We start from the raw sequence: 12061 nt of genomic DNA on the forward strand, positions 1-12061 counted from the left end.
GTTAAATCTTTGTAGTGCATTTGCACTTGGAGTGGTCTTCTCAGGTCGGTGGCGGTATGTTGGGGAGCCCGCGGAGTGTTATTAGCTTGGGGGGCTGTCTTGAGCAACTATTAGGTGTTTTGTTTTACAGTCAATCACAGATGGTTAAATCTTTGTAGTGCATTCGCACTTGGAGTGGTCTTCTCAGGTCGGCGGCGGTATGTTGGGGAGCCCGCGGAGTGTTATTAGCTTGGGGGGCTGTCCTAATGCTGGATAATCGTTTCTTATTTAGATGAAAAGGATCAATGAATTTAATACAAAAAAAATCTAATACTATCCTATTTAGATGAAATGGCTCGATAAATAAAATACATACAATTTACTTTTCTCGCAACTCCAATTCAGACTTTCAGTCGTATGCGCGAATCATATTTTACTTAGATGAAAAGGATACTCGTTTCTTATTACATTAAAAGAATAGATGAATATAATGCAAAAAAATGTAATGGTATCTTTATATATATATATATATATATATATATATATATATATATATATATATATGTATATATATATATAAGCGATAGATTTACCTGTTCTCGCAACTCAATATTAGCCTGCGAGTGATAAAAAAGCAAAGCAGCGTGGAATGACTAACCCCGCCCCGAGATATCAGATGTGACGTAACAAGAGCCCTTCAGCTGAGGGAATCTAGCCGCGATAAACCAGTGCACTAAAACTTCAAATAGTAGAGAAAACGGTGCCTATAAGGTCATTACATCAACAAAATTTCCTAGAGGGGATATACTAATTTTAAGAATCAAATGGTGCTATTTTCCTAAGTCCTACGGACAAATGAAACCTAACATGCTTGTTGAAATTCATTCGACCACCGAAATTGAAACCTGTACTACAAAGAAGATATCTAGTGATTTTTCCCACAACAACACTGCTTGAACTTGTCTGGTACGCCCCTTGGCCATGACGTTGCTCGTTCTTCTGCGGATGTTAGGAGCTGGGATTCGGAATCAGCTGAGTTGGTAACTTTTGGGACATTTGATCATAGCGGTTTGTTATTAGTATTTATCCACGTTCGCTTGTGTGATGCAGAAAATGGGTGAAGACAAATGAATGCAAACTGTGTTTTGTTGTCAAGCTCTTCAACTGGTGCTGGTGGCTGTAGCAAATCGTAATTAATCGTCTGAAAAGCATTGCAGTTTGAGCCCAATAGAACAATTAGGTTTACTGCCTGTGGGACTATTTGTAAATCTTGTTCTTTGTCCTTTTTTGCTTTGGAGCGGTTGTTCCTGCAGGTGAGCTGATTTTGTTTGCCCACTCCTTTCAGTTCGCTGGTTGTTACCTTGTCGTTATCCGGTTACTTCTAATTGCGTTTTGGTGACTTATTGTACTCCTGCCGTGGTTCAACACTTGCTTTCTGGTAGTATTGATTTTTTTTCGGTGTGTTGAATCCATGTCTAAAACTGTGAAGTATTAGTACAGTTTATTTTTCCTAACATGATAACTTGGTGTAGTACCTCGTAGGATGCGCAGTAGCAAAACCCGCTCCAAACACGCCTCCAACCCTGTGGAGGCAGCAGCAGTATTCAACAGTGTGTGGACAGGAAGTTAATTAATATTCAGCATCTTGTGCCGAAAGCAACCCAAATGACATCGCCGTTAATTTATTAATGTAATTCATTCAGTACCAAAAGGAAATGTTTTATTAGAGACCTAAAACTAAAATGCCTGCAGTAAATTATAGTTGTCAATCGGGCAGAGTTCACACCATTTCTCTAAACCATACTATTACATTTTAACGGCTTTTAAGGACATGTGCTTGAAAGGAAGTGGGGAGGGGGCTTGCCTCCCTTGAAAAAGGAGAAAAAGTAGGAATTTATCATAGGATGGAGTTCGTTGTGATGGTGAATATTTAGCAATTTACATAAAGTGACATGCGAATTTGCATGCCTGTCAGTCTTCCTGGATATTCCCGCCCATTTGGCGTGCCAATCAATGACGGCACACCCAAATCTGCGCAGAACTGCGACTGCGAGGCACTACATTTGGAGATTACCTATTTCCCTAACGCATTTTGTTTGCGTCCAAAGTGGTGGCAAAATGTAACAACGGTTTATCTTTCTGCATTTTTATTCTGATAAAGTATTAAGTTATGTACGCATACACATGTTTAAAGTTGTATCTACACATGTAATGGCTTCGTTTAATTGTGACATAGAGCAAACGCATCTCGGTAGTACCCCTTTCTATCATCAATCTCAATTTAAAGACGTATAAAGTTTACTTTTTTATTTTAAATGTTTGTTTTATTTTTAGGTTCCACCATGGACGTAATGGCATCGATGTCGGAGGTAAATAGTAAGAATTTCTCAACTTTTGTTATATCTGGCAGTGGGGGAGGGGTCTTGAAGTATGTATTTTTTTATGAAGAGAAATAGAGACTCCGATAATGTTTGTGTTTTTTTCTGTTGGTGAGTTAGAAAGTAATTTAGTATGTAGTCAGTTTCAGCACATGTGTTGTGTTAAGGAGAGTAATTGCGTGATTTTACTTATTCGTTAGCTTAACGCGAGGCGAGGACTCCCTTGAAAGGAAATTTAGCTGTCGGTAAAGAGGAAAGCGGTGGTTTTGAGCGTTCTGCACAGTATGCTGTTTGTATATATGTATATTATGTGTTTATTGCCATTTGCTGTAGTTTAAATGTGTGATGGGTTATTCGGGTAGACAGTGGTTGGGGACTGTGGTTTGTTGTGAAGACTGTGTATTTTTCGGTTTAATAAAATGTTATGTTCTACTTTCCCGTGTTCGGTGGTGGAACCGTTGCCTCGTCATTGCATCCGGCCTCTAGGTACCAGCGGTGGCTTGTTCGGTATTTTGCTCCTCTTGGAGGCCATCTTGGCAAGGGGGACGTCAAGAGTAATTTACTTTATTTTCTGTTACTGTGAATGCCAACACGTTTATAAACTAACAATTTATACTCTAGGACACGAATTGGAGAAGGCTGGTTTGTGACTGCGATTATAATTTTAGTACCTGCGAATTAGTTTGGCTTTCATTGTGCTGTGCACTTAATCTATGTGCGTAAGTGGGTACTGTTGCTAGCCCGAATTTATGCGTAATCGTAGTTGGTCTGGGTTTACTCTTCTCGGTCCTGGTTGATTTCAGACCATCTTTCTTGACCACAGCTCGGGTTATTTGCAAGTGTAGTATGTTACGTAAAAGAGAAATGCTTGTCCAGATCGGGCATCTTTTGGACTGCGGCCAGCTGAGGTTATTCGAAGTTTATCTGGGTCGGACATGATTCTTCTCTAACATTCGTGGTGGACAAATCTGAACTGATGTATGTTCAGGAGCATACATTTAACCTGTCATGCTGCTTGTGTGTTGACTGTATAGAGAAGTAGAGGCTTAAGAGACTGAAAACGGCGCTTCTCAAAGACACAGGTGCATTATCCAGCTGATACAAGTCATGGGGACGCTAAAGCTGTACTTGTCCAATTCCCTGGTGGGATGATTTAAGGATAACAGGTGTAAAATAAGAGTAGGTCGTCCGTTTAAACATAAGCGTGTGTGGTTTTGAAGTCTGTATTAAGTAGATGACGTGCGTGTGTGAGGAACAGAAGACGACTTCTTTATGTTCCGAGTATTTCGTGTGTTTTTTTTTTTTTTTTTTTTCCTTCTACTTTTTGACAGCTTGCAGTATCTTGGTAAGCGGAGAAGAGTTTGGGGGTGAATTCTGGAATATGCATTGGGACAATTTCTTACCAGAGACCTCGGTTCTTGTATTGTGTGTGTGTGTGTGGGGGGGTAATGGTGCAAACCCCACAAGTTGTTACTTTTGAGTGTTGTACTAGTGTATGTGGTCTACACATTTGAGTAGAAACTATAGTGAGAGGGAGCAAAAGTCCCTGTTTGTAAACCCAAATAAAGTTATTTGCATTCTGTTAGTGGGATCCCGGTGTGGGTGTGCCCGTTTTTTGAGTGCTAGAGAACAGGCTGATGTATGCTATGACAGTAAATGTAATATTTGAAGTTGCAGAATGGCTGTAGTACAGTGTCCTGTTTAATCAGAATCATGACTGGGTCAGCCTTTCTAATCAAACTAACCCCTATGTTATGTGGGGCAATCCACAACACCTCTGATTTCAGTGGTCATGAGGGTTTCTGTACTTTTTTTTTTTTTTTTAAAGAAATGCAGTAACTTGTGAAGTCACGTGGACAAAATGTAGATTTGATTCACTGAAAATGTATGTGGCGAGTCAAGGTATTAGCGTAGTTACCTACATATGAACCTATCTGCCCGAAGGCATTTATAAGCCTAGCCAGAATGTGTTGGCTTTCGCCGCCCCCTTAGAATAGTTCCCTGTGTGTCCAGCAGAGCCACTGAAGTGATCCCCAAGGTAAACTTAGTTTCCCATCCACTCGTCAAGATCTCTTTTGAAGAGTGTTATCTTGACGAGTGTTAGCGAGGAGCTCTGCCTAATGTAGATTGGGATCTTGTTCTAAAGCATGGGATGTCTCTGGGACAGGAATGTATCCCTCCAGCACTTCCTATTTATTGTTGTGGTGAGGTTTAGATCCCCTAGAGCGTGTGGCTCGCGGGGGCAAGGTTTTCTTTAGGTGGAGCATGTCCATCAATTCTGGGTTGGACGTGGCCTTGTATGTTGGGCAGAGATCACCTCTGAGTAGGCGGTATGAAACAGAGTACAGCTGTAATTTCTTCAGTCGAGCTGCATAGAGCAGCTGTTTGAGGCCAGTGATCCTCGTGGTTAGGTACTTCTGTGGTCTTTCCAACTGTTGTAGGTGTCTTGTAAGGTACGTCCCAAATGGGGTGTTGTACTGTACTATATGATGGGTCTGATGAGTAGAGGGCACAATGATCTCTCGATCTGGATGAGAACCCTTTTGTGATTAGGTGGGCCACGAAGAAGGATTTTTCTAACCACTCTGGCAATGTGATTATCAAAGGTGAGATTACCATTTACTTGGGTACCCAGATCCCTTATTACGTTTTCGGTATTTAGGGGATTACCACCTATGCGGTAGTTTGTGGGTTTTTTTCCAAAGGGGATGACTGTGCACTTTGGGCATTTAGCTTGAGGCCAAGATTTTGACACCAGGTATCAGTCTCAGAGACCCTTTTGGAGGATGTCTGTGTCAGCCAGAGTCTCAATTATAGCTCCTAGTTTGCAGTCATTTGCAAATTTGGTCAGCCATAGTCCTCCTGTGCTTGCCTGTATCTCTGAGAAGTATATGCCGAACAGGAGGGGTCTTAAGACCGAGCCCTGGGGAACTGCACTTGTAACCGAATTAGTCGGACCTAGCTCCCACAACTCTCAACACGTGGGTTCTGTCAGTGAGCCAGTTGGCAACCCATCTTGTGACGTAGAGGTTTATGTTCAGGTTGGTGAGCTTGCCTGTAATACCAGAATGGGGAATGGTGTTGTAGGCCTACCACCTTTCCCTCATCTATAGCCTTGCTAACTGTCTCAAAGTCCACCAGGTTTAGGAGGCATGATCTGCCCTTAAAGCCGAACTGGGTAGGGTCCAGTATTTGGAGGTTCCCAATGTCTCTGTTCCATGAAGATGCGCTCCATAGCCTTGCAGAACAGGCTAGTCAGGCTTGTAGGGCGATGGTTCCCGGGGTCTGTTGTGGCTCCACCTGCTGCTGTGCGCCACTCTATGGGTACGTGGCCTGTGGAGAGGCTGAATCTGAACAGTGTGTTTAGGTGAGGGATTAGTTCATCTTTGAGCTCGTGTAGAGTGTAGCCTGTGACACCATCCGGTCTCATTGATGCTGTGGTTTTGGCTTTCGAGAGGACTGTTTTAACCCGAGTGTCTGTGATTTCAGGGACTTTACATTCTTCTGGTATGGGCCCTCTTGGGGGTGAGAGGGGGGTGAAGTTTGCGCTGAACCTGTCTGCAAGGATGTTGGCGATATCTGTCAGTTCAGTGTATTTTGTGCCCTTCTGCACCAACTCTGAGCAGATCTGAGCATTGACACTTAGATGGAGTCCTTGGCAATTTTTCTTTCTAAGCTCGCTTTGGATGATTTTATGAGCGATCATAGTTTTGTGCTGATAACTGATCAGGGATGTCTTCCCTTCTTGGGGATTTTACTCTCTTCTGTACTAGTGTCCTCCTTCTATTGTATAGCTTGTTTATGGCAGGAGTGCACCAGACTGGCTTCCTTTTCTTGGAGGAGTGAGTCTTGGTTTTGCTTGGGATAGCATGATCCATGCACACTTGTAGGTGCCCGTAGAATGCATTAGTACAGAATTTTCCAACTTGGACAGCGTTATCCTTCAGCATGGGGGCTTTACTTTCCAACTCTGTCTTAAGTAACGTGAAGTTTGCTTTTGAAAAGTTTTTCACTGTGGTTTTCTTGTCCGGGGGTGGGGGTGGAATGTGGATATCCAAAGTGATTGTTTATGGTCAGATCTAACCAGTGAGGGGTTGACCTCCGGTGTGGAACACTGGTTGCCCATGTTGGTGATGACCAGGTCCAATATGTCACCTCTGGTGGGAGTGTTGACCAGTTGAACCAGGACGTTTGAGTTTATAAATTCTAGGAAATGTTGGGCAAGGGAGTTATACTTTTGTAGTTCTCCCAGTTAATGTTTGGATAATTGAAATTGCCCAATATTAGGGTGTTTGGTAGGACCTATGTTTCCAGGGACATGGAATGGGGGTCCTGGGACATGGTGGGTGATCTGTAGCAAGCTACAATTTAAATTGTGGTTTTGCCCATTGTTGGCTGCACGTGGATGGTCTCTGAAGCATCGTGTTGTGCCACTAACCTGGAGGTGTGGGTATCCTTGATAAATATGGATACGCCCCTGCCTTTTGTATTTCGGTTTGGGTTCTGTAGCCGAAATGTTTGGTATGAGTTGTAGCCTGGTAGTGATGGGGTGCTCTCTGGAGCCTTAAACCAGGTTTCTGTTATTGCACATCTCGATTTTTCTCCATACTGAGGAGTGCCTAGAGTGCGTGCATTTTGAGGTCCAGACTTCTGGCACTGAGTAGCACTACTCTGTTTTTGTTACTTGTGCTATTTATGGCGGTAGGTTTGTCTTGAGCCTTGCCTAAAAAAGGCACTATGGGGGTGGCAAGAGCCTTGGCCAGTATTCGAAAGCGTAAGGGTGACAGGTGCAGGCCGTCTCTAGCGAAGCAGTGTGGCTTGTCAAGCATGTCATCCCAAGTGGACAGACACTGGATCCCCTCTGAATGACACCAGAAACTAGCCAGTTGTTGAAATTGATGATTTTTTCTTTATACTGTGGTATCATTCTTGGTGATGGCAGGATGCTGCTCAGGGTCATACCGGGCCTGGGCTACGTGATCAGAGAGCTCTTCCATGTAGTCCAGAGGTACGTCTCAGGTTGTTCACACCAACATGGACAATGACAAGAGTCATATTTGTACTTCTGTAGTGACCCGAGTGCTTGTGTTGTGGCGGATCCTGGCGCCCAACAGGCAGCCAACAGTAACCTTCTCCTTATTCAACCCTAGTGAGTGGGACGTCAGTGTGCCTGACTATAGAGTCACCTATTACTAGTATGTTGGGTATGTTATTTTGCCTTAAGGGCTCCGATTGCATGACGCACTGGTTTTGTGAAGTGTTTCATGGTTTGTGTTTGGGGGGGGGTGGAGGTTGCTTGGATGTTTGCTTTGGTGGTCTCTGGTTTTGCAGATTTTTATTTAGAGCCTCCGAGTATGTTTTCATGTATTTGTGTGTGTTTTTCCATTGCTGCTTTAGTGGGTTTATGTGAGGCTGGTGGTGTGATGCAAGTATTTCCCTTCTCTTGACTGTCTGATCCAGTCTTGGGTTGAGAGAGCTTGGCCTCCAGTTTGGCTGTATAATTGCATTTCTTGCATGTATTAGTGTTTTGGTGGTAGGAGGAGGAGGCGGTTGTCTGTGTACATGTGGCGGTTGTAACATTGCCTCAAAATGCCCAGATTCGCCAATTGGACTGGAGAGTACATCTGAAACTGCCCTTTGGACATGCCTAGGTAGGTACAGTGAACTTTTACTGGATGGCTGGTAAGGTTGACTAGAGAGCCTTCTCCTTCTGTACAGTACAGGAGGGTTTAGTGCTAGGGTTTATAAGTGCTTGCTATAAGTTTTGAGTAAGTGCCAGTCTGAGAAATGAGTGGCTTGAGTGCTTAAGTTGAAAGTTTTAATTCCAAGGAAAAATTGAAGAGGAGACTTTGTGGAGCCGGGAATAGTTTTACCCTAGCTAACCGGCGCTGCCCGGCTCGCAAAACCGGGCAAATACTGTATTTATAGTAGGGAAATGAGGTTAGCTCAAGATGGCCAATAAACCACTCCTCCAGGTGCAGACAAGGTACTCAAAGCTCCCCTCTCTCACAGATGAACAAAGAATTTCCTTCTATCCAAGTAAGGTATGGGCAAACGCAGAAATTTTGTAACACAGCCCCGAATTCAGCACTAACCTGAAAACTGGACTGTACTAGCACTTAGGCTGGAAACTGTGTTTTTTATATATATATATATATATATATATATATATATATATATATATATATATATATATATATATATATATATATATAGCAGATACACTCAAACACTTTAAATGCACAGAAAAAGGATACTTATTGTTGTATATCGCAGATCAGAGTTGTAGTCAATGCCACCAGTAAAAGTAGGAAGAAAAACAAATACAGTAAAAGCGGATGAACAAAGTACAATTTTTGTGTGTGTGTATATATATATATATATATATATATATATATATATACAATAGAAAACTGATTTAATCAAGTTACCCAATTAACCAGAAAAAAAGCTCAAAACTGAGCCCTGTTCCAGCAGTCTTCAATTGGACAAGTTCTAACTGCACACCCCTGTTTACTACGATGCAGGGGAACCTTCTCCAAAAAAGATGGCCTGGATCTGTGCTAAAGTTATACAAACAAAGCTAGATTCTGCAGGCCTGAATCTGGTCTGTGCTACAGCAACAAGCCACACTGATTTCAGAAAGAAACGGTTCAAATAAGCAGGCACAGTAAGCCTGTGCTCAGATATTCCCAGCTCAGAAGTGCAGAATTCAGCCTCTCCTCCCACAACAGTGCAGACCACAAATCTTGTTAATGTAGAATAACTGGCCTGAAGCCCAAGTACTTAAGCCAGAACTAATACACTTTTGGAATAGCAGATATTGACAGAACATTTGCCCTGATGTGTTTTTAGTAAGGGGTAAATACATTGAAAGTATATTTAGTGCTGTAGTGTTTTTGCTGTAAGTGTTGAATGATGCATGCCATCTTAGATGGCACAGATGTTGAGTGCTGTATGTACTATGTTATTCATCAGGAACTATGATTATATTAACTTTACTTTTATACTTACAACTAGATCTATTTTTTGTAATCGTATACCTAAATTCATCTTTATTGTGGAGCTTTTCTCCCCGGGCCTCTGCTGATGAGACGTGTCCATTTGGATTTTCCCAGTCAACAAATGTAAATAAAATATAGTGCGTGCATTTTATATTCAGAATAGTAAATGCTAACAGAATGTGAAGGTTTTTGGATAATTCTGTTCCAACTGAGTTTGACTCCTCTATCTGATGACCCATACTTCTCCATGGACAGCCTGACGCTTTGCTTGCAGTTATTTCTGGTTCTGCTCCAGAACCTGCCTCCAAAAGGTTATCCTTGGGTATCCCATAGGAGACACCTTGGTTTGACCCAGAGCCTCCCTGCTGCACCTGTCCAGTGGGCAATCTTCTGCCCTCCATCCTTACTCATGAACAAACCCCCAGAATATCTCAATTCCTTCAGTTGAGGTAGGTGCTCTTCAAGGACTAGCCCATTCCCTTTTTCTGGGAAAGGTATTCATGTCAGTTGTGCTCCTCCCATCCTGCATAAACCCCCTAACATATGCTACTTCCCAAGGTCCCGTACACCTTCATACATCCTCAACATAGGACTCCTCAATTCTGATGGGAATGAACACATTTATATGTAAATGTTGACTGTCTAAACTTTTATTAGCATCTGTATAATAGATTTTGTAAATAGATGACTAGCAATTTATTTTTATTAGAAAATTCCTGGTCTTGTATTCTAACACCATTTATTATCTGTACTACTGTATTATATCTGTTATAACCTGCTTTCTATAAACTTGTATTTGTTCTTTCTAATGGAGCTTTTCTCCCCAGGACTCCATTGGAAACTGGCTCCTAGTGGGAAAAATGGATCATCCTGGCAACAAATTGCAAATAAAGTTGTGAATCTTTTTTTTTTCTTCCCTCCTGTCCCTTCTGCTTCATGCGCAACAACATTGTTTCCTTGCATGCTGGATTTTGATCACCCAATCTGGGGCCAAGGTGATGTCTTAATTTGCAGGCAACAAAGATGGCAGCTGTTTGGTCCCCTAATTAGGGGCTTCCTGAATGTTGCTTTACATTAGTATCTTGGTCCATGAACAGAATGGTACAAGGCAACTCTGTTAATGAAATCTTGGTGGGGGCCTCTCTCTTTCTTATTTAATCCTGACAAGTCTTTTTAGTCCAGATGACACAGCACTGCCCTGGGACCCTGTACTGTAGTAGCACTTTCACAAGACTTTCAGGGATGTACAAGTATATACCTTGTTTTAGTTCAGTGAAGCATGACCATACTCTACTGGAGTACTCCCTTGGTCCCTCCAGTATCTGTGCAAGGGCAGGTGGTGGTCAGGATAGAAAATGCTTTGTATGTTGTATAAGGTCTTCTGTTATCATAACATTTCTCCTTTTTAGTACTATGGTTTAGGCTTTTCTCTGGAGGCACAGGGATATGATCCTTCTAACTGGGAAACACCTGGGACTAATATCTCGCTTTGTCAAGCTAGCTGTACAGTTTCCACTTTTCATCCACCTTTATTGACTGTAAAACAATATCCATAGCATTCGTTATGGCTGATCTCTTCAGTTCTAGTGGCCTTGCCTCTACCAGATTGTGGTTTTCTCGCTGACGTATTTGGAAATGGATCCAGTTCTGTCAGTCTTTGGCACCTCCCCTTTTTAAATGAGAACTAGTTTTCAGGAATTCTTAACACTTATTTCACCACTTGACCAGTTAAGGTCAGCATTTTTGCACCCTTATTTTACTTCATCTTTGTAAGGCCGTTTTTAACATTATTCTCCTTAGACTTGCTAGGCTGTTCTCGTACATCTGTTTGCTTCGGTGGTTGACAGTTGTTGCCTGTCCTAGCTCTGGTAACTATCCAATTGGCATTGCACAAAGCCTCTCTCAACTTGGCTGGCTGCCTTCCTTGTTGCTGGTGTCCCCCGGTGGGGGGTTCTGGTACAGTTATAGTGCATTGTGAACCTTTGTTTCACAGCCCCTTGATACTTCTACTACTTTGGTATTGAAATATTCATTGTGGGCTGCATTCTGTCCTTTCTGCAGTGTGTAGCTGATTTGTTGGTTGGGACTGGTGTTTGCACGATGCTGTCACGTATTTGGATTTCTGTGGTCTGTCCAGCTGCTGCCTCTGCTTTATACCAGGTGTGGTGATTGACTGCTCTGCACTTTTGTTGACCCATATCCAGAGCGTGTGACTTAGGATCTTATGGCTGAGCCAGAGTGTCAGTTACAACTGTCCGCCTCTGGTTCAAGTGCTTTGGTTAAATTTTATGAGCAGCCTGTGCATTAACATTGATCATTGTGTACAGTTCATGGTGTAATGTAGAAGTTTATCAATGGTTCTTATTACCTGGTTCAGACGGTCTGCATCCATCTGTGCATCTCCCTTGACTGGGGGAAGGGGCAAACCTGTACGCGTGTCTGCCCGTCTCTAAAAGATTAGTTACTTGGCAGGTTGGGAGTATCTTGTGCAGTACTGCCCCACTGACTCCAAGGTGGTGTACTCTGCATGTACATCACGTTCTTGTCAAGTTTTTCTTTTTCATTTGTGTTATCCTGTGTAAAATTCTAAGGTAGCTGTCTTCATGGGTGAGAACGGTGTAGTTAACTGTACAGGCTGATAAATATGAGGCTAACAGCCCTTGTGTGTCATAAGCCTAACTGATTTCCCTCATAGATGAG

General features: G+C 42.5%; 1 protein-coding gene across 8 annotated transcripts in view; it reads left to right on the top strand.

Annotated features, from left to right (window-relative positions):
- The first annotated feature begins 690 nt into the window (after window positions 1-690).
- The window catches only part of LOC122800867 (PHD finger protein 13-like), a 314375-nt gene continuing 303004 nt past the window's right edge, over window positions 691-12061 (top strand). For 2 of the 8 annotated variants that reach the window (XR_006364652.1, XR_006364653.1), the window contains exons 1-2: window positions 1978-2230; window positions 2314-2348. Coding sequence is in view for 6 of the 8 variants with exons in the window: in XM_044070189.1 (XP_043926124.1) it covers window positions 2164-2230; window positions 2314-2348 (102 nt within the window). In the remaining 2 variants the exon portion in view is untranslated. Of the gene's footprint in view, window positions 1020-1047; window positions 1293-1883; window positions 1902-1977; window positions 2231-2313; window positions 2349-12061 lie in introns of those variants that run through there. The other 6 variants (XM_044070192.1, XM_044070190.1, XM_044070193.1 and 3 more) reach the window with 6 other exon arrangements.

This window comes from Protopterus annectens, chromosome 4.part1, assembly GCF_019279795.1.
Source record: "Protopterus annectens isolate FY-2018-M chromosome 4.part1, PAN1.0, whole genome shotgun sequence".
Taxonomy (NCBI): Eukaryota; Metazoa; Chordata; order Ceratodontiformes; family Protopteridae; genus Protopterus; species Protopterus annectens.